General features: G+C 45.2%; 1 protein-coding gene across 2 annotated transcripts in view; it reads left to right on the plus strand.

The window, feature by feature from the left end:
• LOC120812247 (N-acetyl-beta-glucosaminyl-glycoprotein 4-beta-N-acetylgalactosaminyltransferase 1-like) overlaps nucleotides 1-26,169 on the plus strand; it is a 113,170-nt gene that overhangs the window by 74,909 nt on the left and 12,092 nt on the right. For both annotated transcript variants that reach the window (XM_040168067.2, XM_078097824.1), the window contains 2 exons: nucleotides 3,951-4,018; nucleotides 13,588-13,666. In XM_040168067.2, coding sequence (XP_040024001.2) covers nucleotides 3,951-4,018; nucleotides 13,588-13,666 — 147 coding nt within the window. The remainder of the gene's footprint in view (nucleotides 1-3,950; nucleotides 4,019-13,587; nucleotides 13,667-26,169) is intronic.

Consider the following 26,169-nt stretch of genomic DNA (forward strand, 5'->3'; position numbering starts at 1 on the left):
TCGAGTGTCGAGCAGACTAAAGTGAATCAAAATCAGCGACCGCCTTTATTCTCATCGACTCGTCTCATAAACACTACAAACATGATCCCACTTTTTCCCTTCGTTGCAAAGCAGCAGGTGTGAACAAAATCAATAAGAAAATATATGTATTTATATACTACCATACTAAAATGTTTTATATCTGTTCTTAAATGGTCTGCAGCGAGGAAGTGTAGCGTGTGTCCGGCGTGTTGTTTGGTGTCCCCTACCAACAAACTACACACTGTGTACTTAACACACTAGCAATAAAAACTCGCCTCACACATTTCCTCGCGTCGCCGGCAAAACACCCATCAAGTGTGAATGGTTGGTGATAATGAGGACATTCACACATTCAATCAGAGACTCCTTCCATTCCATTTAGATATCATATTTTCTATCTCATTGGCTTTCTGTTGAGCTCACACGGTGTAAAAATGGGACCTCCATTCATTTAGTTTAATTCTTTTTAAGGAGCAGCGTGTGAGACTCGGTCACAACTAGCGGTGAGCGGTTACAGAATGCCTTTCAGTTCCTCTCGCTCTCTTTTCCAGCACATCTGGAAAACTACGCTGGCCGTTGGGTACCGTTAAAACGCAAAAGGACGTTTTTTGGGGGGGGGAGTTTGCGTGAGGAAGAGCCGCTCCATGCAGAGCTATTTACGCCTCATTGTAATAAAAACACAGTTTCAGGTAATCATCCACTAATGAAAACAGTTATTGGTATTATATAACGCGTTTTGAACTGTGGAATAACAGAACAACCCTCGTATTCAATTGAGTAAATTGCTACACTTGTCACACGTGCCAATAGACCTTTCGCATTGAGGACATTTCGTTTGTTCCGTTTGGGAGCCACCGGGCCCGATGCCAGGGCCATGGCGTGCACACAGCTAAATGGAGTGTGGCCTTTATTCCATAAGAAGAATACCGCATTCTTCTCTCAGGCATTTTTCCAAAGGACCCGTTTATTCATGAATGAATGAATGCACGCATGAAAGCACAGAACTTTGAAGTCTAAGTTCCACTGAAAAACACTGAAGAAGGAAAGGAGTTGATCCAGGGAGGGGTAATGTCTTTATGGCTCTGTTGCACATTCATATTCCTTTTAGATTTCTTGATCCTGTGTTGTGTTTCATTCTTTGGCATTTCAGGGCCAGTGGCCATGTGAGATTAGTTTTCTCCAAGGAACCTGCATATGTGTGTGTGAGTGTGTGAGAGAGAGACAGGGAGGTTACGTGGGGGCATTGCTGCTGCATGTCAGGTTATTGGTCCGTGAGCAATTTGGTCCCCAAGTTCCCTGCATTATTTCTCCCTGGAGACTTGTGAAGTAGGAACAACAAAAAAAGCCAATAAGTGAGCGAGAGGTGTGTTTTGAGAAGCCTCTTGACTCCCTGGCGGCTCGCCTTCTGATTTACCTTCCCCCCGCCCACTCTGGTGAGGAGACGATGCTCTCAATGAGCAATGACTCATCGTTCAGTGAAGAAACATGTTTGTGTGGATCTGCGTGTGTTTCTCGTGTCTATTCGGCACGTGTGCAGGTGTGTTACCGTGGAGAATGTATTTTGTCCTTGTGACTTTGATCCTTAAATTGTTCACCCACAGCTTATCCACCGACTGGAAGAAAAGAGAAATACAAGCTTTAATTTTTGGAGATTTGCTCCTTGACACTGATGCGTTTTTCCTTTGTGTGGCGCTAAATGTTTAAAGAAAATGTTCCAATGAATGTAGAGCATCTAAAACCCTGTGGAAGGAAATGTTAACACTGATGATTGTGAAGGAAATGGATAGGCGAACGAGAAATGTTTATGAGCGTCTTTCATGTCAAAAACATAATTTGCAGTGAATTCCGGTGTGAAAAAGGGTGTCAAACGAATCGCAAAACCCCCTGAGACATTTGAATGCAGTGTCATGTATGAGGAAGAGGCCAAAAATAACTTGTTTCAGGCAAAGTCTCAGTCCTCCTAAATGTTGCAGCTCAGAATAATAATTCATTTATCAACCTCTGCATGACATTTACCTTCATGCGAGCGGATGTTTTGCTTCTCTGCCTCTGGTCGCCTCTTCCAACTGGATTTCCATTTCCTGTTGGAACAAATGAAATTATTGTTTTCTGCCTTTTGCACACAATTATTTTCACTTACTATTAAAATGGATTTATTGTTTGTCGAGTTGGCACTAGATAACAAAACTTAGAGATTAATATTTTTGCATTGCTGCTTCAGTGTGATCAATCCCTTTTTCATCTGAGTGGAAGCTCGTTCCAGAAAAAAACCTTCACTGACGGGAAGAATATAAACATGCAAGTACAGTGAGTAAAGAGACATCTTAGTCACAATTTTAATACAAGTTTCCTGTTTCAAAGTTTATTTTCAATTCTATATGGGATTCTGCTGCACTACTTTCTGCAAGTTGGAACAAGCTGAGCGATACGTAATGGAAACTTGAAGCAGTCGCTACATGCTCTAAACAACTTGCATTGTGAAGCAAAATTATTATTTCCCCCCCAAACAGGAGTGCATTGTTAGTGATGCAGATAGTTTACAGGTCTTACAGGTGGCCGTGTTGTGTATTGATAATTGGATATGATTGGTTTGCTTAGCTGACTGGTCTCCACAAGGCAAATTTCGCAGCAAAACAAGCCAGACTTTAGCGTAGCAGCGAACCAAATACCCTAAACATAATATACACACATGTAACCGGTGCAATGCTAAATCAGTGGAGTTCTCACTGAACACTGTCATATGATCGAAGTCCACAGACCGTTGCCTACAGACTATTTAATATGCCGTTAACAACATCAGTGCATATTTAAAAAAAATACCTGACACCATATTCGCATCCCAGCATTTACAAGTGGACATGCTCTCCACTCTACCAATGAAAAACCAACACGTAGTTTGCTGCAATTGTTTAAATGAATGCATTATTGATTTGAAATCTGCTAGCTAACTCACGGTTTAATTAGAATATTCTCTCCTGGGTGGTTTAACTCCGAGCATTCTTCCTGTGCCACAGGCCGAGTATGTGAGGAAGATGTTCTTGCTGTGGAAATGTACTACAGCAGCAGCACGTTGTGGGCTTGGGCGTGAAGGCACAGTAGTGCACATTGTGTCCTCCTCTCTTGCCAAGTGCCTCACAGAGCGTCTCAGAGGCTTTGGCACAGCCAGAGGCCCCTGGTTGCTTTTGGGCCGACATTACTGCCCGTTTTCTTTTGAGGTTTTCTGACCGTAGTGGCTCTGTTCCTGTACCAGCAAACACGTTCGGAGCGTAATTGCCGTTTTGTGTGTGTGTGTGTGTGCGCTCGTGTCATTATCTTGTATTTGTGTGTGATGCTCTCTGTGAAAACATTGCGGTACCCAGAGTGGGGATCAGCAAGCTATTTACAAGCCGAAAGGCTCTTGTGATGTGTGGACGCCATGCGGCACAATGTTTTCCGCACAGTCTCAAGCCCAGAAGTGCGGCCAGCAGAAACAATTAAAGGAATGCCCACTATGATCTCAGCCTTATTCCTTCATTATGGATCAGCGGCAGCGGGGGTCCTAATTAGTGGTGTGCTGCTTGCTGAGGAAATGAATGGGCACGCATTAGACTGCAGGGCTGGGAACCGGAGGCCCAAGCGCCCCGATGAGCCGGCTTCTTAGTCCCAGTATTGGCCGGGATTGACTTGATGATTTTCTGTCTGTTTTTATAGTTCTCAAAACCAGCCTCCTGATTGACCTCCCTGTTGCTTTGGGGCATATTATTTGGTTTTTCAGTTTATTACACGTTTGCAGGGAGATCATAACCTGTATATCTTACCTATTTACAGACAGGAACCTCGCAGAAATACAGATTTTCTGTGCCCTAAAGGGTTTTGTTTCCTTTGCCGCTCTTATTTTCTGATCTCTCTCACTCTCTCTTATCTGTGTCCTCCCGCCTTGTGTGTTTCAGCTGGGTACAGAGTGGACCGCTCCGGGCGAGTTCAGCAAGTTCAGGTCCCAGTCCTCCAAGTCCGTGCAGTAAGTACCCGTCACAACTTCCCGCTTAAGGGCTCAGTTCGTTCACTCTCGAAGGCAGCGCAGCGCCCCGAAAGGAGACCCTGCTAACGTCTAACAACACGCGTGACAAATGCACGTCACCGCCGCAGCTCCTCTCTGGACCAGTCTTGTGTTCTTTGCATGTAAACGTGTCACCTTAACTGCCGAGAGGCCGTTTGTACCAGTGGCGCTCGTTGTGGAGTCAATTCACGTCGGCCTGGAGCCTCTTTCATATCATAATTGCTTCAGAGGGCTGCTGACAAGAAGGAGGAAATCGATGGCTCAAGTGTTCACTGGACGCAGCAGGTAGTGTGTCTCTTCTGCGTGCAGGTGTGCGGCTCTGTGTACGTGCCAATTAACAAGCGGAGTAGTCTCAAGTGTCAGTGAGCGTCGAGCACCACGGCGGTTGAAAGGCTTCTCTTTCTCAGTGTAAGATGAGACGGTTGCGCTCTCAGATTCCCCACATTTCTCTCCCTAACCGCCGGGAGCGGCTCGCGTAAGAGAAACCCTTTAAATATCAGCACTGATCTGCAGTCAGTTTGTCTCCCTTTCGGTTTCCACATTTGCCCAATTGGATGAGGATGAAGAGTGCCGGCTTCAATTATTTACACACACAAACCGCCAATTTCTTTCTAGTAAAGGTTGAGAATATTTTAGCACTTAATACGGCTGATTATTCAAGTCGGACAAAACTGTTAAACGTATCAATGCAATAACATCCACCGCATTCAATTTTTCCGTGGCTATATTTCTGACATGTTAAGGAGTGCGAGCTGCCCTGCGGTAGAGAAGAGAAATCTAAACATCTAAAAGTACAAAAGCTTTTACAGGCTCAAACCGCGCTTTCTGGATAATACAGAAGAATATATGGCTTCGATTGAAGACATTTGACATGAACAGTAATCAGACATCGACATAGGAAGTGGTAGGTTTTTAGAATATACAGTCAGGGCCGTATAAGTTCTCCAAGTTTTCCAAATTCTCCCTCTTTACAAAACTCCAAATAATTTGAACTGAAGTAATTAATATCTGTTTTAAGTGTCGACTTTCCACTGTAATTCAACAAAAAATACCACATTAACCTTTTAGGAATGACCATTGGCTGGTTTGTGTGGTCCGTGTGTTGGATTCACTCAGCCTGGTTCGCGCAGAAGGCCATCCGGAAGAGAGATGACAGAAGATGAAGTAGAAGAAGAAGGAGAGATGATAAGGAGGCGGAGGCGGCTGTAGAGTGTTTTCTGCCTTCTCCTCCTGTCTGACGAGCTCTCCAACAATAACAAGAATAGAGAGACCAAGCGTGGAGGCAGAATGTGGCAGAAACACCAACTAAGTACTGTGTTTAAGTTGGATATTGTACTTTTTACTCCATTACATTTATTCAACACCTCTAAATTTGAGTTACTTTGAACATTTTGATTTATATTTATAAAATAAATAGATTTCATTGATCCTCTGGGCGAAATGAACAACTACTTATATTCAAAACAAACTTCATCCTCTGCAACATTAAAGTGATTAATGCATCAATAATCATTTTCAAATAAAATAATGTACTTAATGCCTGACATTTTACTCACAGTACCGTGTTTGTAGTATTGCTAATTGTAGACCAGGAAAACTGTTGCAGAGAATATGTCTCCGCCGTGTTCTCTCCCCCCCACTGAGATCTGATTGGATTAGTGTTGGTAATATTTATCACCCGACCCACACACGCATTGTTGCCTCGAAATATTTGTAATATATTTAATATTTTAAACTGCATCATGATTCCAGCGTCATTTTGCAAAGGTCACGGCTTCAGATAAGGCTGAACCTAGTTGGATGTTTTCATATGCGTGTGCATGAGCGAACATGTTTTGCAAGCAAATAAATACATCTGTGCATTAATGTGCATTTTTGTTATGTAATACCGTGACATTTAACATTCCTCTCTCCATCCGATGACTTTATTGAAGGCCGTTAATTTGTCATCTGCATGTTCCCACTGCTGCACTCTGCGACATGCATCCCTCACACACCATTACCCTCAACCTGTTTATAGCAAAGCTGATGGGCTCCTGAGCGTGGCAAATTGTGTGTGTAGCACGAATACTGCAAGTCCATAAAAAGGAATTCATCAAATTTAGATGGGATAGAATTGAAATGAGTAAATTAACAGGGCAGAAAATAATACATCGTGTTCTAAAATAAATATTGAATGTGTACAGCAATAATGGGTTTTATCATCTGGTCATTTCAAAAATGTGTAAATCTGATAAAACAAAGAAATACGCTAACTATTAGCAATCTGATCCTCTTGAGTAATTTGCTGTTATAAGAGTCAGTTAAGAGTTCAGGGCCATTGTACCATAAACCTGCTTTCACAATGTATGTATGTATGTATGTTCCTAGTAGTCATCATATTGCATATTCCACATAAGAAACGGCAACAACAACAACAACCACAAACAAACACAAACTGAGAGCAGTCTTTTGAAATGTACCTGAACAATAAGAAGAATGAAACCCAACATGCACTCACACTTTAGCAAGGTTGGAGAGACCCTTTTCTTTTCTTTTTACCTCCTCCTTCTCTTCTGCTGCTTTGGACTGGGGTTACTTATTCGCCTCGGTTCATTGGAGCTGTGCAGGCGGCTGTCGCAAAGCTGAGTGAACAGTGACTAATTGCTGCTGCCGGGTCGAATCATATTGTCAGGGATTGAAACGTATTGCTGTTGTTCACTTGAAACACTTATCTCGCCTGTTGCGCTCCCCACACTCTGCGATAAAAGGCTAAAACTACACCCACACATAAATATATACATATGCATGCGTATACAAATGCGCCACCTGTTCCCCATCAGCACCTCTTTCTGTCCCCGTCTCTCACTTACCCGCTAATCTCTCTCTGGCACCGTTACGGCTTCTAAATTTGGGGGAGGGAGAGTTTGAAGCTGTAAAAGTAGAGGTAGATGACAGGAGACGGAACGCACCGGGACCCCCGTGCTGCTGGAACCGGTGTGTGTGTGTGTGTGTGAAGGTTTGCTCCTTGGTGGTAATTTAAATAGATTGGGATGGATGGAAATGAAGGATCAGTGCAGCTGTTTGGGAGATCGGGTGGTCGTCCACGCCGCCTGGCCAGAGCCACCTGGAGGCAATGACTCACACTGTTTAGTGTCTGGAGTCTTTGAGGTAGTTGTGCCTGCATTCAAATTCTGAAGTTTGCTGCATAAAACCGGTGGACGGAGAGCATTTAGCCCTCAGTCTCTTTTTTCCTTCTTTCACTCTTTTGGGGGTTTTCATGTCACTGAAATCGATCCACGTGAGGATCTATACAAGATCGTCAAACGAAATGTATTAACAACCATCCACAAAACCGCTCGCACCACCAGTTACTTGCTTAGTTGGGATTTGTGAAAATTGATTGCCTTTTTGAAGTGCAAATACGAAACATTTGCTTGCCCAGCTTCTTGGCTGAAAGGATTGCTGCTCTTCCTGCTGTTGGACGTGTATCAGGAGTTTGAGTTGGAAAGGAAAATCACCGTTGGGTGAAAAACAAGCCTTCAACCAGATACTGTGATCACACTAACCTCGATGCTGGGATCAAATCTACTGCAAGACCAGGTCTCGGAGGACTGCATTTTGCCATGATGACACTCGCAAGACGAGGCGTTGTAGGGGCGGCACGGCGGTGGCGTGGTGGTCAGCACTGTCGTCTCACAGCAAGAAGGTCCCGGTGTCGACTTCGCCCAATGGCCTTTCTGTGCACTGGGGATCAGGTTGATTGGTGACTCTAAATTGCCCGTAGGTGTGTGGATGTTTCCCATAAACCGAACCTCGCTGAGCGGCGTGCTGAGCTAAATCAGACGGCGTGCCTGGCATCAATTATTTCGGAAACCTTTTCGAGCAGCTGGGGTGTGATTGACAGCGCAAGGATTGGGAGGAATATCGTTTGAAAGATGCCAGAGCCGAATCTCGCCGCTGAAGACGAAGCAATTCCGTGTGATCACGTCCTGTGCCTTTTTTTGTGGATGAGACGAACATTAGAGGAGGGATTGAAAGTCAAAATGGCGGCCGCAGACCTTTCGACAGTGGCGCGGCGAGGAGGTGGAGGTTATCCGAGATGCCACAGCTGGCATTTCTGACGGGGCGGCAGGAAATGACATTTACTCTGGATCCTCCGCAGACACGTGGCCGTTGGATGATGTGTGGCCTCCCTTTCCATGCGCACATGTTTGTGTGTGTGCCCTTTTCATTTAACACCCTCCCCGGTTTCCTTACTCGTCTTTTCTTTCCCCGCTCATTCTTCTGCCGTCAACCCACCGAAAAAACGCCCACGTTTGTTTTCCGTACGCGCGACGCGACAGGCCGGGCGTTAACCGCTGATTGCCAGCTATTTCACTGTGGGATCTTTAAGTATCTATAATTGAATCATTTAAGCACTGCCCGCTATTAGCCGGCATGGACACTTAAGCACTTAGAGAGGAAAGTATAGGAGTTGTGCTCACGGCGTCGTAGGAATACTGATCGAGGATGTCTTGAGGGGCGGATTCGCGTCTCTCAAGACGTGAGAGAGACGGCCGTAGCGGACGTCGGATTGGCAGCAATGAGCGAGCGCCACCGCCGGGTGAGGCAGGGCCGCCTCTCGCCAGACGTGATTAGAGAGAGTAATGATGACGCAGGGGCGGCTCGGCCCGGGGGATATTTAAGCTGCTTGGAAAGTGACTTGTTGAATATCAAGGGAGTATCGAGATTTTGCTACGAGGAGATCGACAGTTGGGCACAAATTGCAGAAAAGATAACGCCGGTGTTCTATGTCTTCGGAGGCTTGAAGGTGTCAGGAAGCTCAACCCAAAGTGCTTGATGGATGGTCAGAGTCTGAACTCCCGAAAGCCCGTCTGTCAACATTCTTGCCCACTGTGCTAAATGTGCGTAGGTGAGGAGGGCGCAGGAGGTTTACGCTTCTCTGTAAAGCTCTTAATTCTAGTGTCTCTGAAAGCAGGTAATGTTATTGCCATATTTATACAATTGTTTTTTTTTTCCAACCTGCCTCGGAGTGGCTGTTCAAAACGTCTGTAAACTCTTGTGTCTTTCAACAGAGTAATGAGTGGGCTCGTGGAGAAACTACTGACCTCACTACTGACGACAGAAATCTCATCCAACCGTTTTTTTTTAACTGGAGACTGATTTTAAACGTGGTCAAATAAAAATAAATAGTTTATTTACACTTGAATTAATTTTAATTTGTCTAGCCCAAAATTGCAAATGACAAATTGGCCTCAGAGGGCTTTTCAGTCTGTACACATGCAACATCCTCTGTCCCAAATTCCAAACATGTTTGTTTGTTTGGCCTGAAATAAACTTCGGTTCCCATCTTTGTGGTAATGAGTGAACATTCCTGCATGGGCTTATTAGTGTGTGTGTGTGTGTGTGTGTGTGTGTGTGTGTGTGTGTGTGTGTGTGTGTTTTAGACAACATTAGAACTCTCTGGTCCAGAACAAAAGGCTTCATCAGGCTTTGGCTTCACAGATTATACTTTAGTACCTACTTTATTATTATACAACCCATTTGATTTTTGTCACATAATGGGATTTGTTAACATTAGGGAAAAGTTGTTGGCCTTGGTAAACCCTTCAAACCTGCTAATACACCTTGTGCGTATCACTTGCACATGAATTACTTGACCTTGATGAAATGTAATAGTTGTAATTTCACTTTTCTGTAATGAAATGAGCATACGCTTCCCAGTGTGCCACAAATGCACAAACCCCAAGAGAACGAGGCGTAGCACATTTTTTGTTTTGTTATATTTCTTCACGGATCCACGCATTCAGGCCAGCAGCCGCGGAGGAGAAGGAGTGTTAATACAAAAACCCAAAGCGGTGAAGTGGAGGCGTGGAGATGAAAAAAAAAAAAACATTGGAAAAAATAATATGCTGCTACGCCACATAAGATAAGATAGGTAGATAGCCGAGAAGAAGCAACGGACCAGATAGAGGGAGGATGGGGGGAGACGGGCGGAGAGCAGATGATGAGGGAGAACATGGGGAAAGGGGGGGGGTGATGGAAGAAGGAGGATTTATTGAGGCTGCAGGGAAAAGCAGTGTGTGTGAATGTGCGTTCAGTCGGCCTGTCTGTCCTCAGGATGTCGTGCACCCGGGCTTTTGTATATGTCTTTTTTAGATAAACGCACAGTACAACTGCCCGTTCTCTGAGATGCTCGTGAAAGGAGTTTGTCTCAGTGGGGGGAAAAAAAGAAAAAAAGAGAACTCTCTGCATGTTCTTGCCAAATAAATATTTCATATTTTGGATGATCCTCTCTGAATATTGTTTCGCTCCAGCAGTGGCGTCTTGTGTTATCCAACCCAGTCGAGCTTCTTTGTCTGCCTCTCCGCGTTCAGCCCAATGGAGGGAAGCTGGAAACAAAGGCTCCAATTAGTCAGGCAATTAGACTCTTGTTTTGTGTCCTCTGCTCAGACGCTAATAGCTATTCTATCCTCCTCCATCCCTCGTTTGTCCTTCAAGTTTCCTTTTATGTCAGGGAGGTGAGGAGGGGGGGGCATTCTGTATGAAGTCACTTCTCAGGAATGTTTATTGTAATTTATTTTCCCTTCTATGATACAGAGAGATTAGTGGATGTATGATTTCTCCTCTGTTGCTGTTTTCTTTCAACTACAGCTCAGCTCGCCATCCATCACCACGAAGACACGCCTGTACACATATACCCCTTTTCCACCAAGGCTGGTGCTAGTTCAGAGCCAGAGCCTAGTTTCAAATCGGTTCTTTAGTTTTCCTCCACCAAAGCACCAGCTCCGAACCAGTAAAAGTGGTTCTTAAGTAGCACCATATCATTGCTGAAGTAAGAACCGCTTACGTCAGCGGCTGGGGGCGGGGTAACCGTGACCAACAAGACGAGAGAAACTTTGTGATCCGCCATTTTTCGATAGCAGCTAATCGAGCTAACAACAACACAATGGACGCTACTAGGCAAAAAGGCGAGCCGCGCGAACATGTTTGATCCGCCGTGTTTGGATGTCGATGTAGGTCCGCAAAGCCATGAACATCATGGCCGTGTCCGGAGACCGATAGCACGATAGCACCCAGCAAAGCAACGTCCGCTATTGTTGATGACGTGTTTGTGTTTGGCTAACGTTGCTGGGAAAGATGAGACGTAACTGTGACGTAGGACTTGGCTCTGCGCTGGCTCTTTAGCCTGTGGAAAAGCAAACCGGTTCTTTGGAGGCTCGTCAGTTGAACCAACTCCGAACCGGCTCTAGCTCTGGCTCCGAACCAGCACCTGGTTCTTGTTGGTGGAAAAGGGGCAATAGAGACTCATGCAACAGCTCCATTCTATGTCTCCAGTCTTTCAGTTTAGTGTCGTACTTTTTGAAAAGAGATTTTGTCAAAATCTTTTATTATTTCATCAAGAATCTGCTTCCACGTCTCATTTCTCTGTTATCATATCTTTAAATGTCTCCTTATTTTAATCTAACCTAATTTTAGGTCCTTTTTGATTAGGGGCTGAAACCGACTAATGAAGGGTCAGGAAACGTAGCAATATCCCTAAAACCCATCCTCAGTTGTCTGCTCGGAGCCGGGAACTCAATAAACCGAGGCTGTAATCCTTCTGAATTTAGGATGTACAAAGACACGTCAACTTAAAATAGAATTTGCTCGAATGGTGAGATTGAGATTTAGTTCTCCAATAACGGCGACATTTTGCGAACCAGTTTTTATACATATATCCACGTTATCAATGACTGCATATTTCATAATAGACTAAATGCTGCCCTCAGCTTTCTGGTTCAGATCATTTTTTCTTTTCCCCCCACAGAATAATTGTGTTAATTCAAATTTCACCTGATCTAATGACCCTTTTTGACTCTGTTTTGTAGGTTATTTATTTTATTTTTACCAAATCGTGGCTCGGCTGTTGTTGTGTTTGAAGGCGGGAGAAAGGGCACGTTGGGTGCCAGGAGCTGAGAGAGGCACTTAGGTTCCGCTGAGTGCCGTTCCAGCAGCTGCACAGAGAGACGTTCCCTATTTATGAGAGTGACCTTAGCCCACTGTCACTGCTCTCCACCACCTGCAATGATTTAGTGGCTACAGGACGCTCGGCAGCCGGATGATACGGTGGCGTTTGTGCGTTGAGCAACGCGCGCAACCGCCCCCTCCGACCGTTTGTCCTTCCCTTTCAACTCGGTCAACTACATCGGGAGGAAAAACGCAGACACACACACTGCCAACGGGTCTGCACTGTGACTGTATGTTTTTTTTTTTTCGTCGGCCTTTATTGAGAAAGGCCGGGTCTTTTATGGGTGATACAAGTGGTCATTTATCAAGCTTAGACGTGTCTACAAAACGCTGCTGTCTCTGGCTTCCCAATGTGACCGTTTTGGAATGCTGGCTGGATGAAATGTCACCACGGACTCTGGGAACTTGTTAAATCTTCTGCCTTTTGCCAACTTTGTAAACCAAAAGGTCGAATCTGTTTAATTTGTGAGCCATGCTACAATTTTCCGAGGAAAAAGGAGAACCTCGTGCAGCAGGTTCCTTTTGTTTGCTGTCGCGTCGTAGATTTATCTCATCGGGGGCTGTTCTCAATTCAAAACACGGCCTCAATCAAAGAATACGAGCCTTTTTGTTTGTGTCCGGAGACCGATAGACTGGAGAGATAAACCAGGCCGTCACACGAGAGAGAAAAGGAAACCAGCGAAACAGAGCAAAGCCACCACACGTCGTATTAAAACTCCATTAAAATAATCTTGATTTGTTTATCGGAAATAGATTCTTAATGATTCAAAATCATTTTATACATCCAAGAATAGCTTTTCTATGCATTGAAGGCACACAAGAAAGGGCATTTGTACAGTGTGTGTGTGTGTGTGTGTGTGTGTGTGTGTGTGTAGAAAACATTATCCGATATGTCTTTGTATTGAAATGTGTGAGTCTGCTTGGAGGGTTAACGATGTGACGAGTGGAGCTCGGGTGTCGTCCGTACGCCACGCTGGCCTATCAGAGCCGTGTTTTTGATAATAAAACTGTTGCTTGGTGCGTTTGTGTGTGTGTGTGTGTGTTTCATCGGTGCAGAGAATAACCTCCAAATTGGATCTTTACTCGGTGCAAGCGGGGGGATCCAGAAAAATACTAGCGCTTGTTTAAGTGTAAAATGTCAATTTATGTGGAGCATCGATTTACCTCCTCAGAAAGAGTGTTTTCTTCAGGACCGAAGGCAGATAATATCCTGGCTCACGGCCATCTCTTCTGCCAGCTCGGCTGGAGCACAGATTTACACTCTCGGTTGATTAACCTGTCTATTCTCAGGTCCAGTTGCTATGTGTCTTTATGACTATTCTGTGCCGTTACAGTCAAACCGTTTACCTTCCTTCACTGCGGTCTCATTAAACTCTGTAATAGCTTTTCGTTTTTAGAGACCTCAACCTGTTCACGCCTGCGCTTCAGGTTTTCTCGCCACTCATAACTGGATCCTAAGGTGGAAAGAAAGAAAGATCCTTCCCCTTTTTCCACCCCATCAGCATCAAATATCTAACAATAGCTCTTTCTCCCCTCAGCCTAATCTCATCCAGACGATACTACTTCGAGATCCTCCACAAGCAGGATGACAAGGGCTCGGATCACGTGGAGGTTGGGGTAAGTGGACTCCTCTCATCGCTCGAGGGCACTTGGCTCTTCTTCTTCACGTCTTTTCCCTCCCAGTCGTTATTGGATTGGACACTTTCTAACCTGTGCTTAAGTCGTATTGGCGGCTGTTGACGAATGCAAGGAAGGAAGGAAGGAAGGAAGTTTGAAGCGGATCTCCTCGCCCTCCTTTGCTCCACATTTCTCTGCGTCTGATCAAAACGGCCATGAATGGCCGTGCGGTCGTCAATCTTCCATCACCATCTCGCTCTCCCACTGCACTGCTCAATGATTTCTCCTCCTCAGGGCTTTTTGTTCTCCTTCTCTTGCTTTTCCTTTTCCCTCCCGTTCGCCGCGACTCTCTCACTGCACCATTTCTCTCTCAGTGTTGGTGTTCTGCACCTCAGGCGGGCTCAAAGATGAGTGGTGCTTAATTTACAGATGAGGTTCGGGAGCCCACATGCCTCGTGTGAGCGTGCACTTTGAAGGTGTGGGATGATGTTGTGTGTATGTGTGTGTGTGGAATGAATCTTTTAACAAGCCCCAGGTTATTGCCATCACGGCGATCATCATCATCAAAAGAGCTGGAGTTGTTCTCTTCTTTCACAAAACTTCTGTGTCATTTCTGCACCGGGATGTTTAACGCTTTTCACTGCCTTCTCAGTCTATCTTTATCCCTCGGAGTGACTTGCCCCTGGCTGCTCTCCTCCTGTATTCCTATTAGCTCTTGTTAGTGTCTTCCTGGCTCTTTATGTTCTAAACCATATATGTCAAACTCAAGGCCTGCGGGCCATATCCGGCACGGCATGCAATTATATCTGGCCCGCGAGATCATTTTATATTATTGTTACTAATGGCCCGACGATATGAAGCGCTGACATCACAATAAACTACAGATCCCATAATGCAGCGCTTCAGCTGTCTTGGCGAGCGCTTTCGGTGGCGTTTCTGGCTGACACAACCGCACGTCTCAATGCCGTAAACCTCCAGCTCCAGGGACGTGACCGCATGATCACTGACCTGTATGACGCAGTGAAGGCATTTCCAGTGAAGCTGATTTTATGGGAGACACAAATGCACCAGTGCAACTTGCCCCACTTTCCCTGTTGCCAAGTAATGCGGAACAACGGTGTTCCCAAATACGCACTTTGCTGATAAACTGAGCGCGCTGCGCACGGAGTTCGCACGGCGCTTTGGTGATTTTGAGGAACAAAAAAATAATTTTGAGTTGTTTCGCAACCCATTTGCCGTCGACGTGGAAACTGCACCTGTGCAGATTCAGATGGAGCTGATTGAGCTGCAGTGTGATGGGACACTAAAGACAAAGTACGACACTGTTTATTCACTCCATTCCCGCAGCAATGCCCCAGCTCCGTCTACATGCGGCTCGAACCTTGTGCGTGTTTGGTAGCACATATCTGTGTGAGAAGCTGTTCTCAGTGATGAAAACAATACCGCACACAGGAGTCGTCTCACTGATGAGCACCTTCAGTCCATCCTGAGAGTCTCCACAACACGGGACCTCACGAAAAACATAAACCAACTTGTTGCCAAAAAAAGATGCCAAGCATCCAGCTCTGATAAAATGGCATAAGAGAAAAGAAAACTGAATGTTTTGCATCGTTATTTGTTATTACTGAAAAGCACAAATTTTATTTATATTTCCAGGTTTTATTTTGTTTTGCAGTATCTTCATATTTCTAACTTGTATAATTTTGACAGGAGACATTTTTATGGAGAGTAAAATCAAAGTTTTTTTAATATAAAATGACAAAAGCAAAGAATTTCAAATGTTTTGATTTGTTATTTTAATGTTTACTTAAAGCACAAGCACTGTCACAATTTTTATTTATTTTTTCAGGCGGTTTTTTGCAGCATGTTCATATTTTTAACTTGTATAATTTTGACTGGATATATTTTTATGGAGAGCAAGATATTTTAAGTTATTTAAAGTTTAAGTTTATTTATTGCAGAATAACATTCCTGTCTGTTTGTATTTATATTTATGTTAAAAGAAACATTTAGTTTTAGTGTGTTCAATAAATGCTTATTCTGTTCGGCCCGCGACCTGAAGTGTGTTTTGAATTTTGGCCCCCTGTGCAATTGAGTTTGACACCCCTGTTCTAAACTGTCCTGTCATTTTTTTAAATTAATTTTTCTTAAACCGCGTTTCCTTAAGCAACTCTCAACCTTTATCACTGTGTACAGTGCTGCTGCTGTGCTCTTTTCTGTGTTTCTCTCGTTTCTCAGATTTTTTAGAGTGGAGTAGACAGGGGTGATGGGAGGAGCATCATGCTGAAATCTGAAAGCCATGTAGTGCCAGGAGAATGTGTGTGTGTGTGTGTGTGTGTGTGTGTGTGTGTGTGTGTGTGTGTGTGTGTATGTGTGTGTGTGAGATAGGGACAGGTAGGCAGGGATCCAGATGTTAACACGTGGGCCTCCAGTCCGGCGTCCAATCCATGTTTTCACAGCGGCTGCATGAAACTAACTGTTGGTCTACGAAGTATTATCCCGTTGCTATGGGATACCGTGGGCTGTCGGTGTGGATGTGTTATGAATATGCATCTGCTGATGTGCATGTGTGACTAATAAATGACAGCCTGGGACCGCCGTATCCCAGCGCCAAACAGATTAAACTTTACTGAGACGGCATCTGTAGAAGACGGACTCCGTGGTGGAATAGGCTACTTTTCACTAAATTATGTAATGTCAGTGTCATTAGTGTTATTTTGTTGCTGGAGAAATACAGGAGACCACTGTTCATGTCCTGCTTGATAGTAAATCATGCATATGAATGATTTACTATCAGTGGTCTCCTGTATGTTTCCAGCAACAAGAACAAAATAACACTAATGACACACATATCACTGAGGAACAAGACGGAGACACTCTCTGCTCCGCACATATTGTATACATTGGTATATACTGTATATATATATATATATATATATATATGTATATATATATATATATATATTCCAATATATAATATATATATACAGTATATACCAATATATACAATATGTGCGGAGCAGAGAGTGTCTCCGTCTTGTTCCTCAGTGTTGACACGGCAATTCAGAAATGGATTAAAGGTAGAAAATGCTGCAGTGGAACTTAGATCATAGCATTGAAACTATGTGCACTTTGTGTGAAGTACTCCAGTTCTCTGTCATGTCTCTCATTCAAACCATCCAGAAAAGTGTTCATGTGATTGAGTCTACCAGTGATTCAAGGTCACGTGGCCCTGTGACCCCCCCCCTCCTCAGACAACTACTCACAAGGCCCTCAAAGTGGGTTTATACCAGTAGAAACGGTTTTAATGAAGCAAATAAACGTCAGGCAGCAAATCACGATAGTGCTCGCGCGCGTGTGTGTGTGTGTGTGTGTGTGTGTGTGTGTGTGCGCGCGCGCCGCTGTCTCAGCGAGTCCCCTGTGTGTGATTTAGCAGCGGAATACATTTCACACCTTGACAAAAATAGCAGATTTACCGTGACCGGCCCACAACAGCATAAGCCCAGGGCTCACATAAATCCGCAGCAGCCCAGGATCTCATTTGTTAAACAGGAGATAGTGTGGATTCACGGCTCTTTCTCCGGTGTTCTGTACCGGGCTCTGATTGCGCGGTCAAAGGTGAGCTGTTCCCCTGGGAAGGTACTTGTTTAGCAGCGCTCGTTATAAAGAAACAAGCCGCTGAAAATATCGGATAACGCTCAAGCGCAGTCAAGAAGTTACCTTTCGGCAAGAGAATAAGAGAGAGAACCCTTGTTCTCTCTGATTTTCGTGAATGGCTTCAGGAAGGTGGAAGGTAAACAGCAATAGAGACGGGAAGAGAATTAGTAAGTAGTACGGAGGAATCGGTAGGCACCGCACTGAATAGATTCCTAAATGTCACCTGGATCCCTGTCAGTGACACGCGGGACCTTTTCGCTCGCCGAAACGGAAAACCGTCTACAGCAAACTCTGCAGAATCACAGGTGCATTCACTTTGGCACAACCATATAAATTAGTGGGGGACCATGTGACCTGGAGTCAGCTGTAGTTCAGCATTGGGTCGTATTTTTCGCCCCAGTTTGCTTATTTTCACTACATGTACATGTTTTCCGCTCCGGCTTTTTCTAATAGCTTTTAGTACGGTGTGGAGAGTGAAAAGTGACGAGACAGGAGACAGAGATGCGTTGAGTCAGCTTTACTCTCCACTTCAATAATACATATCAACTCGCAACACGTGACAACTACCGCGGACACGCACGTTAAAACCTCACATCAAAAACACTTTCCCTTAAAGGTACAGTCCTTTGGTGAATGTCTCTCCAGCGTTACTTGTGGGTCACCACACAGGCCCCCCCAGAATTCACCCATGACCACAGGCCCAGACCGCCGCCGAGGGCCGCCCACGGCTTGGGGGCCGGGCCAGCTGAAGCGGTTCGCCAATATCCACATGAGCAGGTTTGAGACGGTCTATAGCTACCCGCTCAGGCCTACCCCCCATATCCACAACAAAGTTCTTAGACCCTCCCACCAGGACACGGAAGGGCCCATCGTAAGGGGGCTGCAGCGGGGCGCGATGGCCATCGTGGCGGATGAAGACATACTTCGCCGACGGCAAATCCTTGCGAGACGTCGGAATAGGAACGAAAGCGTCGGCAACGTCCCGGGACACAGCACGAGGGAGGCAACTGACCATGGGGCCGTGGCATCCGGAAGAAACTCCCCCGGGACGCGCAGCGGCTGGCCGTACACCAGCTCGGCCGATGAGGCTTGAAGATCTTCCTTGGGGGCGGAGCGAAGGCCAAGCATAACCCACGGGAGGCGGTCAGCCCAGTCGGCGCCCGTAAGGCTGGCCCTGAGCGCTGCCTTTATGTCACGATGAAACCGCTCGCAAAGTCCGTTGCTCTGTGGGGTATAGGCCGTGGTACGGTGGACCTTTACCCCCAGGACCTCGGCAACCGCAGTCCAAAGCTCCGATGTAAATTGCGGACCCCTGTCCGAGGAGAGGTCGGACGGTGTGCCGAAACGGGCCACCCAAGCCAGAACACCCGGGCCACCTCAGCTGCTGTAGTGGAGGACAGGGGAACCACTTCTGGCCACCTGGTGGTCCTGTCTACCATGGTGAGTAGGTAGGTGTAACGACGGGAGGGGGGAAGTGGCCCCACCAGGTCCACCTTCACTTGATCAAAACGCCTCTGCCTCTCTCATTACAAGGATAATAAAGTGCAAGACGTAAACATTTACTCTCAATGGTGAGAGCTCATCATTTAACTTAATAATCTTCTGATTTGTGTTAGTTCCCTTGTATAAAAACCACTAAGCCAACTTAACGTGGATTCAGAGCCAATGCTGATGCTCGTATCTCTCCTCCTTTGTTTGCCTCCAACACTTTTCTCAGGCGCTCCTCAAATTCAACTTTTCGTGCTCTTAATGTTAATGTTTTTACATTTTAAAATAAAGCTGCTTAGTGTCACGTTAGCCTTTCTCATTGTGTCCTACTCATATTAGCTTCCAGGTGCTTACAATCTCTGGAGTACATTGTTCTGCGTATTCAGGTCGAATGTGTCCGATTGTATTTTCCCATCAGATGGTTTCTGCTGCCTTAGTGAAGTATTGTCAAAGCTATTTTTGACATATATTCCTTTATTCTCATTTCCATAAGCAATATCAGGACGCGGAGCAAACAAGTGGGATCCTGAGAGATGCGCAAGGACGTTTTTCACGTCATAGAAGTTGAATGGATTTTTCTTTTTTGTTGAATGGAGTGAGAGTGTTTAGCGTCCCTAACTGGAGTCGTCGTAGACGCGTCGCACTGCGTCGACATTTTGCCTCATTCGTCTTTCTGAAACGTTTGAGAGACTACGGCTAATGTATAATTCAATGTAGAAACAGCCCTTCACCGTATCCACCACCTCCCCTCTCTTTGAATGTTGGTCCTTTTGTCCCCGGGGCTAGACAGGATGTGACACGAGGAAAAAAAACTGCCTGTGACAACGAATAGAGCGTCATATAAGTGTTTGCCGCTGCTTAGCTGTCAATTGGAATAAGAGCATAATCAGTCACCAGATTCTAGTCGTTGTAGTTATTGTTTCCGTCCGTGGCTGGCGCTAGTTACAGACCCCAAAAAGACTGCAGTTATTCTGACAGCACAGTTTGTGTTGTGTTGTCGAGTGAGCTCAATCTGCCAGAAGTCCCTCAGGTTTACCATTTTTCAAATGTCAAATGTCTCAGCTTTGTTTTTCTCTGAGTGAAATAACACAATATAAGGTCAGTTTCAGATGATCCAATACTACAAAACATATTTCAGACATGTCGAGTTCCACATAACATTCATAGAGACTTATCCGCCACTGAGCCATGATGCTAAGCTAAGCTAAGCGGCTGCTGCAGGTAGCTTCATATTTACATAACAAGCACCAGAGCAGAGTCGATCTTCTCATCTGAATCGTTGTCAAACAGCGAACGGGCATTTTGTCACCGATGTGGAAGTATTGCTTGTATTATTCATAATATGTGTTACCATGACAGCGGCTATGAGTCAGATCACACAGAACACATCTCACACGAGTCTGACAGCTGCTGGTTGCTCATCACACAAATCGCTGCTGCAGTGACATTCTGTGCACCAGAATAAAAGGTGCATCGTTTTAACCAAACCAGAGGCGACAGAGAGACAAACACTCAAATGTGGTCGACGTGAGCTTGGTCGCTTTATATTTCTTATACAGAAAAGGATTTATTGGTCTGCTGGCAACGTGGCGCTCTCAATTAAGTCACCTCAACAATCAAAGCCTTTTTATTCCCCCCTTTCCTTTCAACTTAACCACAACTCTGAGAACTCTCTCTCTCTCTCTCTCTCTTCCGTGTCTATTCACTCCTACTGGAAATAAATCTTTTTTCACAAATACATGTTTTCACTTAACCAAGGTCACGTAATCAACAATGCTGGGCACGATCAACTTTTGAAGAGTAAATTGTGTTTATTTTGAAGTCTTGTCAAATCACCTTTAATGTTACATAGTTGGAACTTCAGGTTTTATTCTTCGATATTTAGAGCACTTATGTGGTGCATTAGCCTTAATAACTACATTTAGTAGTACATTTAGTTAGACTACTTACCTCAGATAAATGCTTTGCTACCAGGAAGCGTTTGATTTAATTTGAGCTTATTCTACCTGAAATCCTTAGAATGCAATGTGGGATAGTTTCAACTTGTCAGTGTGTGCGTGCAGCTCTGTTTATTATGTACCAAACCAACGCGCTCTTTTTGTAAGTTGGAGCAACACCTTCTTTGTTCGGAAAAACAACACCCAAAGCTCATATGTCACCAGGTGTTCCTGGAATGGCAAAACACGATGAAACTGCACTGCCGGCTGCCTGTTGCTATTTTGCGCTGCGATTGTTCTTTTTTTCCACTTTTTACCATTTCCCCTCAGGTATTTATTTTCTTTCCTCTCCGTTAAACTTATGTGGCCAGCTCGCAGGCCTCTGCTTCTTCCTGCTGCTCCCTGTCGACGCTATTTCACACAGGGTACCCACAATAGCTCACACGCACAAAGATAGCCGTGCAATTGCAAACACACACATAGATGAATGCTTTTTGTATGAGCACACAAAATATGCACGTGCGCTCGAGATCAATACTTCTCTTGGAGGAATGTATAAGAGAATTTATGCGGCCCGACAGTGAACAGGGAAATACTGCACAACTTTAAATTAGACCAAGCGGGTCCACTTGCAGCATCTCGAGTGCTCTCGAGGCCGATGTGACGGAGCCAGAGTGTCTGGCTTTATTGACAAAAGCATGGACCCTTTTATTAACCCTCTCCCTGCGTGCAGCTGAAGCAGCCCACTGTCAAACTAGGACCGCTTCCTGCATGTATTTTTAATTGTGTATCAAAGCAGCCAACCAATCACAGCGCATGCTGTTGTAATAAGACGTGCGGGTGACACCAGAAAAAAACAAAAGAGGAATGTTTTTCTTGATTCAAACCCCTGCTTTCAATTTCAAGAATGAACTTCAACTTCAAATTTGAGATTGAACACCGACGCCCAGTTTTGTTGAGTGAAACCAAACCTTGATCTCCTCTCCGTTCGCTGTGTGTTGAGTCAGGCTTTGACAGCAGTCGGCCTCGACCTTGAAGACAGTCGCCCTAAAATAACTCCACCGTGCAGAAAGCCTCTGCTGGCCCGTTGAGCTGCTCCCTGCTGGCACCCAGCATGTGTCCTCGTGTGTCGTTCTTCGCTATGTGCACTTGTTAGGGTACGTGTGCTTCTGTCTGCACCTGTCAGGTGTGGAGCAGTAGCAGATATACAGGAGAAATTGAACTGTGTGTGTGTGTGTGTGTGTGTGTGTGTGTGTGTGTGTGTGTGTGTGTGTTACATACACACATGGGGGTATTTGCATGGGCCTAAGGAGGATGCTTATATTAGTATTCTCAACCCAGGGGCCGGAAAATGACCTGTATCCTGCCATTATATCCTTGGTAACCAGAAGTGACGTAGTAATTGTGAAATCTATTTAAACAAAATGTTGTCTCTCTCTCGCTCTCTCTCTCTCTCTCTCTCTCTCCTTATTCCTCCCCCACGCTTCTCTCTGTTTTCGGGTCATTACTAGAACTTCCTCTTCACACCTACTTGTCACTGCTCTGTTCTCACTCTGCTCACTGTTTTTTTTTTATAGCTTTCTTCTTGTTGTGACTTATTTGCAGTTCTGGACATTGGGCATTGATTGTTGGTTGTAACATGGGTGCAGTCGTGTTTCCAAATTGCAGGGTGCCATGTGGTTTTAATTTGAAGAAACGGAAGTGTTTTATTGTGAAGGGTGAAAACAGGATCTGTTCTAGTTTTCATGACGCCATCTTAACAAAAAATGTAAAATCAGAAAAAGTTGTATTTAGCCGCTGTGTTTTGTTCAATAAACCTGAACAACAAAGTTCAGTAAAACTACCGAGCCTCCGTCATGATTATAGAAGCTGTATCTACGTATCATTTGGTGCCGAAACCCGGGATGTAAGGACTTTAAGAACTTTTTCGAACGAAGTGAACAGCTAACGGCTCGGTTTAGCAGCCGTCATGACGGAGGGACTCGAGCGGCTGAAAAGGAAGCGGGCGACTATTCGCGCCGCTACGACGAGGCTGTTAACCCGCCTAGAGGACGAGGTGGGGAAGGAAAGACCAGATACTGACAAACTACGCGAGTTTCTGGCAGTTTTATCATCGAAGGAGGACAGTTTATTGGACTTGGACAAGGGCATAGAAGATGTGACGTCCACGGACGATCTGGACACGGAGATTTCAAGCACACTGGATTACATGGACCGCGTTCTCACTTGGAAGGTTCGCGCCACCACCGCCATCGGGCATCAGGAAACCATCAGAGACACCCCGAGAGTGCGCGTGAGCGATGGGAGCAGCGGTTCATTTACATCACAGTCCAGACAAACTGTTAAACTTCCTAAGCTAATGATAACAAAGTACGATGGTGAAATAAGCCAGTGGCAGGAATTCTGGTCACAATATGAAACAGCTATTCACAGAAATGAGGTACTATGCAAGACAGACAAGTTTACTTACCTCAGATCCTACCTGACTGGAGCAGCTGCTAGAACTATTGCAGGGCTTACAATGACAGATGCCAACTACGATGCTGCAATAGAGTTACTCCAGAGCCGCTTTGGGAGAAAGGACATTGTGATAAGTGCCCATATGTCCAAATTACTGAACTTAAACCCTGTTAAAAGATCTTCCGATGTTACAGCTTTGAGGCACTTGTATGATGAATGTGAGATCCAGATACGCAGTTTGGAGTCACTTGGAGTCCAGAGTGACACGTACGGCTGCCTGCTTTGTCCAGTGCTACTGCAGCTCATTCCGGAGGACATCGCACTCGCCTACACCCGCCAACCAAACGCGACCAACGAATGGAAGGTGCCAGAGTTGATTCAGTTTCTACAAAATGAGGTGCAAAGCAGAGAACGAGCGCTTCAGCTTACAAGACCAGGCCATGCATCGAAGGATCCGAGCCCACAACACAAGAATGTGGGTAAGCCATCCTACGCCTGCGATAAACCCAGAAAGTGGAGTGTCCCGTCAGCGACCGCCTTGCACACCGCCAGTGCCGTGCCCCGGACCTGTGTGTATTGTGACAGTAGCGACCACAAACCAGAGAACTGTTCCGACCATACAGTAAGTGCACGCAAGGATAAACTGAGAAAACTTGGACGGTGTTATGTCTGCTTAGGCCCAAAACACATTGCAAAATACTGCAGAGTAAAGGTTTTGTGCAGCCTATGCAACCGGAAACACCACTTGTCAGTTTGTGAGCAGTCTGAAGCCAAGCTAGATATTAACACTACCAATAGTAGTGAAAATACAGAAGCTGTGTTGTCGTCATTGACAAGCCCTGTAAAGGTGAAGACCAATACTCAGAACACAGTACTACTTCAGACAGTTAAGACATGGACTGTAGGACCAAAGGAGAGGAAGATAACACGCTGTCTATTGGATGGAGGCAGCCAGCGAAGTTTCATTCACAGAAACGTCGTCAGAGCCTTAGGACTCCCAGTTGTAAGGCAAGAGACACTAAATCTCCATGTTTTTGGTTCCACCTCTCCTGTAACAGAGAAACGCAATGTTGTGAGAGTTGAGCTCCAGAATATGTGGAACACTGAACAGAGACTTGAGATTGAAGCTGTAGAGACTCCTCAGGTGTGCAGTGCTGTGATAAAGGTCCCAAGCGAGCCCATTCAAGCAGAGATAAAGAAAAGAGGGCTTCAACTTGCAGACTTTCCACTAGAAGGTGCTAACGATCAAGAGTTGCAGGTGTTAATAGGAGCAGACTACTACTGGCAAGCAGTCACTGGAAAGGTCCAAAAGGTCACAAATTCACTAGTGGCAGTTGAGAGTATTTTTGGATGGGCTTTGCAGGGGCCAGTGACTACCTCCAGCGTTACAGAAACCACTTGCATGCACATAAGTTTGACTGAAGAGACCCAGATTTCCAAACAGTTACATGCATTCTGGGAGGTCGAGTCCCTGGGCATTGTAAACAAACAGGCGGAGAGCCGAGAGGACTCAGACATTTTACAAAGCTTTGAACAGACTACTACATTCGAAAATGGACGCTACCAAGTGGAGTTACCATGGCGATCTGACAAAGACCAGCTTCCAGACAACTTTAAGGTAGCAAAGAGACGTTTTGAGAGCCTTATGAGAAAACTAAAAACCGATGCAGCCTTGTATGCCAGGTACAACAACGTAATACAGGACTACCTGCAGCAAGGGATCTGTGAGGAGGTTTTAGAGGACAAAACAGTGACAGGGAACCAAGAGACTGTAAGATATTACATGCCACATCACGCTGTTGTAAGAGAGGACAAGGCCACAACTAAACTGAGAGTGGTATTTGATGCGTCCTCACATGATGCAGACAGCCCATCCCTCAAGGACTGTTTGCACACAGGGCCTAATCTAAACCCAAACCTGCTAGAGGTACTCATCACATTCAGGTTGCATGAGATTGCCTTCACTGCTGATATAACCAAGGCTTTTCTTCAGATTTCCCTCGCAGAAAAGGATAAAGATGCTGTTAGGTTCCTGTGGATGCATGGACCCCCAACCAAAGACTGCAAGAATGAGGTATGTGTCCTGAGAATGAACAGAGTGGTTTTCGGAGTGTCTCCCAGCCCATTCCTGCTTGCTGCCACCATCAGAAAACACCTCAAACTATTTGACACAGAACAACCAAAGGCAGCACAGATCCTCAGTGACTCTCTGTATGTAGATGACTTTATTTCAAGCTCACCTACTGTGCAGGAAGCTCTACATGTGACAACAACAGCAAAAGACATTCTCGCTCAGGCAGGTATGGACCTCTGCAAATGGGTTACCAACTCACCTGACTTGAGAGCCATGTGGAAGGAGACTGGAGTAGAGTTGACTGGAGATACAGAGTCCTGTGGAAACGTGCTCAAAGTGCTAGGACTCGTTTGGAGACCAGAGAGAGATGATTTTGTGTTTGATCAAAAGGGACTCATTGACATTTTACGGGACAAAGAAAACACAAAGAGAAGTGTTCTACAAACATCGGCTCGCATATTTGACCCCATTGGGTTTCTCACTCCCTTTACTATCAGAGTGAAGTGCCTATTCCAAGAAATGTGGGAGAGAGGGCTCAGTTGGGATGAACCATTACCCATTGATTTGACTGAAAAATGGGAACAGTGGTGTATGGAGCTACCACTGCTCCACCTGATGGCTATTCCCAGATGGTACCACATTGAGATCCAGCAAGAGTCACACACGGTGAAGTTGCATGTCTACTGTGACGCAAGTGAAAAGGCTTACAGTGCTGTGGCATATCTACAAGGAAAAAACAAACAAGGAGAGACTGTTACAAGCTTTGTGGCCTCTAAGTCGCGAGTCGCACCCCTAAAGAAAATGACATTACCTCGCCTGGAGCTTATGGGTGCACTTATTGGAGCAAGATTAGGACACAGTTTTCTCAAACCACTGAACATGGAGAA

The sequence above is a fragment of the Gasterosteus aculeatus genome, chromosome Y (assembly GCF_964276395.1).
Source record: "Gasterosteus aculeatus chromosome Y, fGasAcu3.hap1.1, whole genome shotgun sequence".
In the NCBI taxonomy this organism is placed as follows: Eukaryota; Metazoa; Chordata; class Actinopteri; order Perciformes; family Gasterosteidae; genus Gasterosteus; species Gasterosteus aculeatus.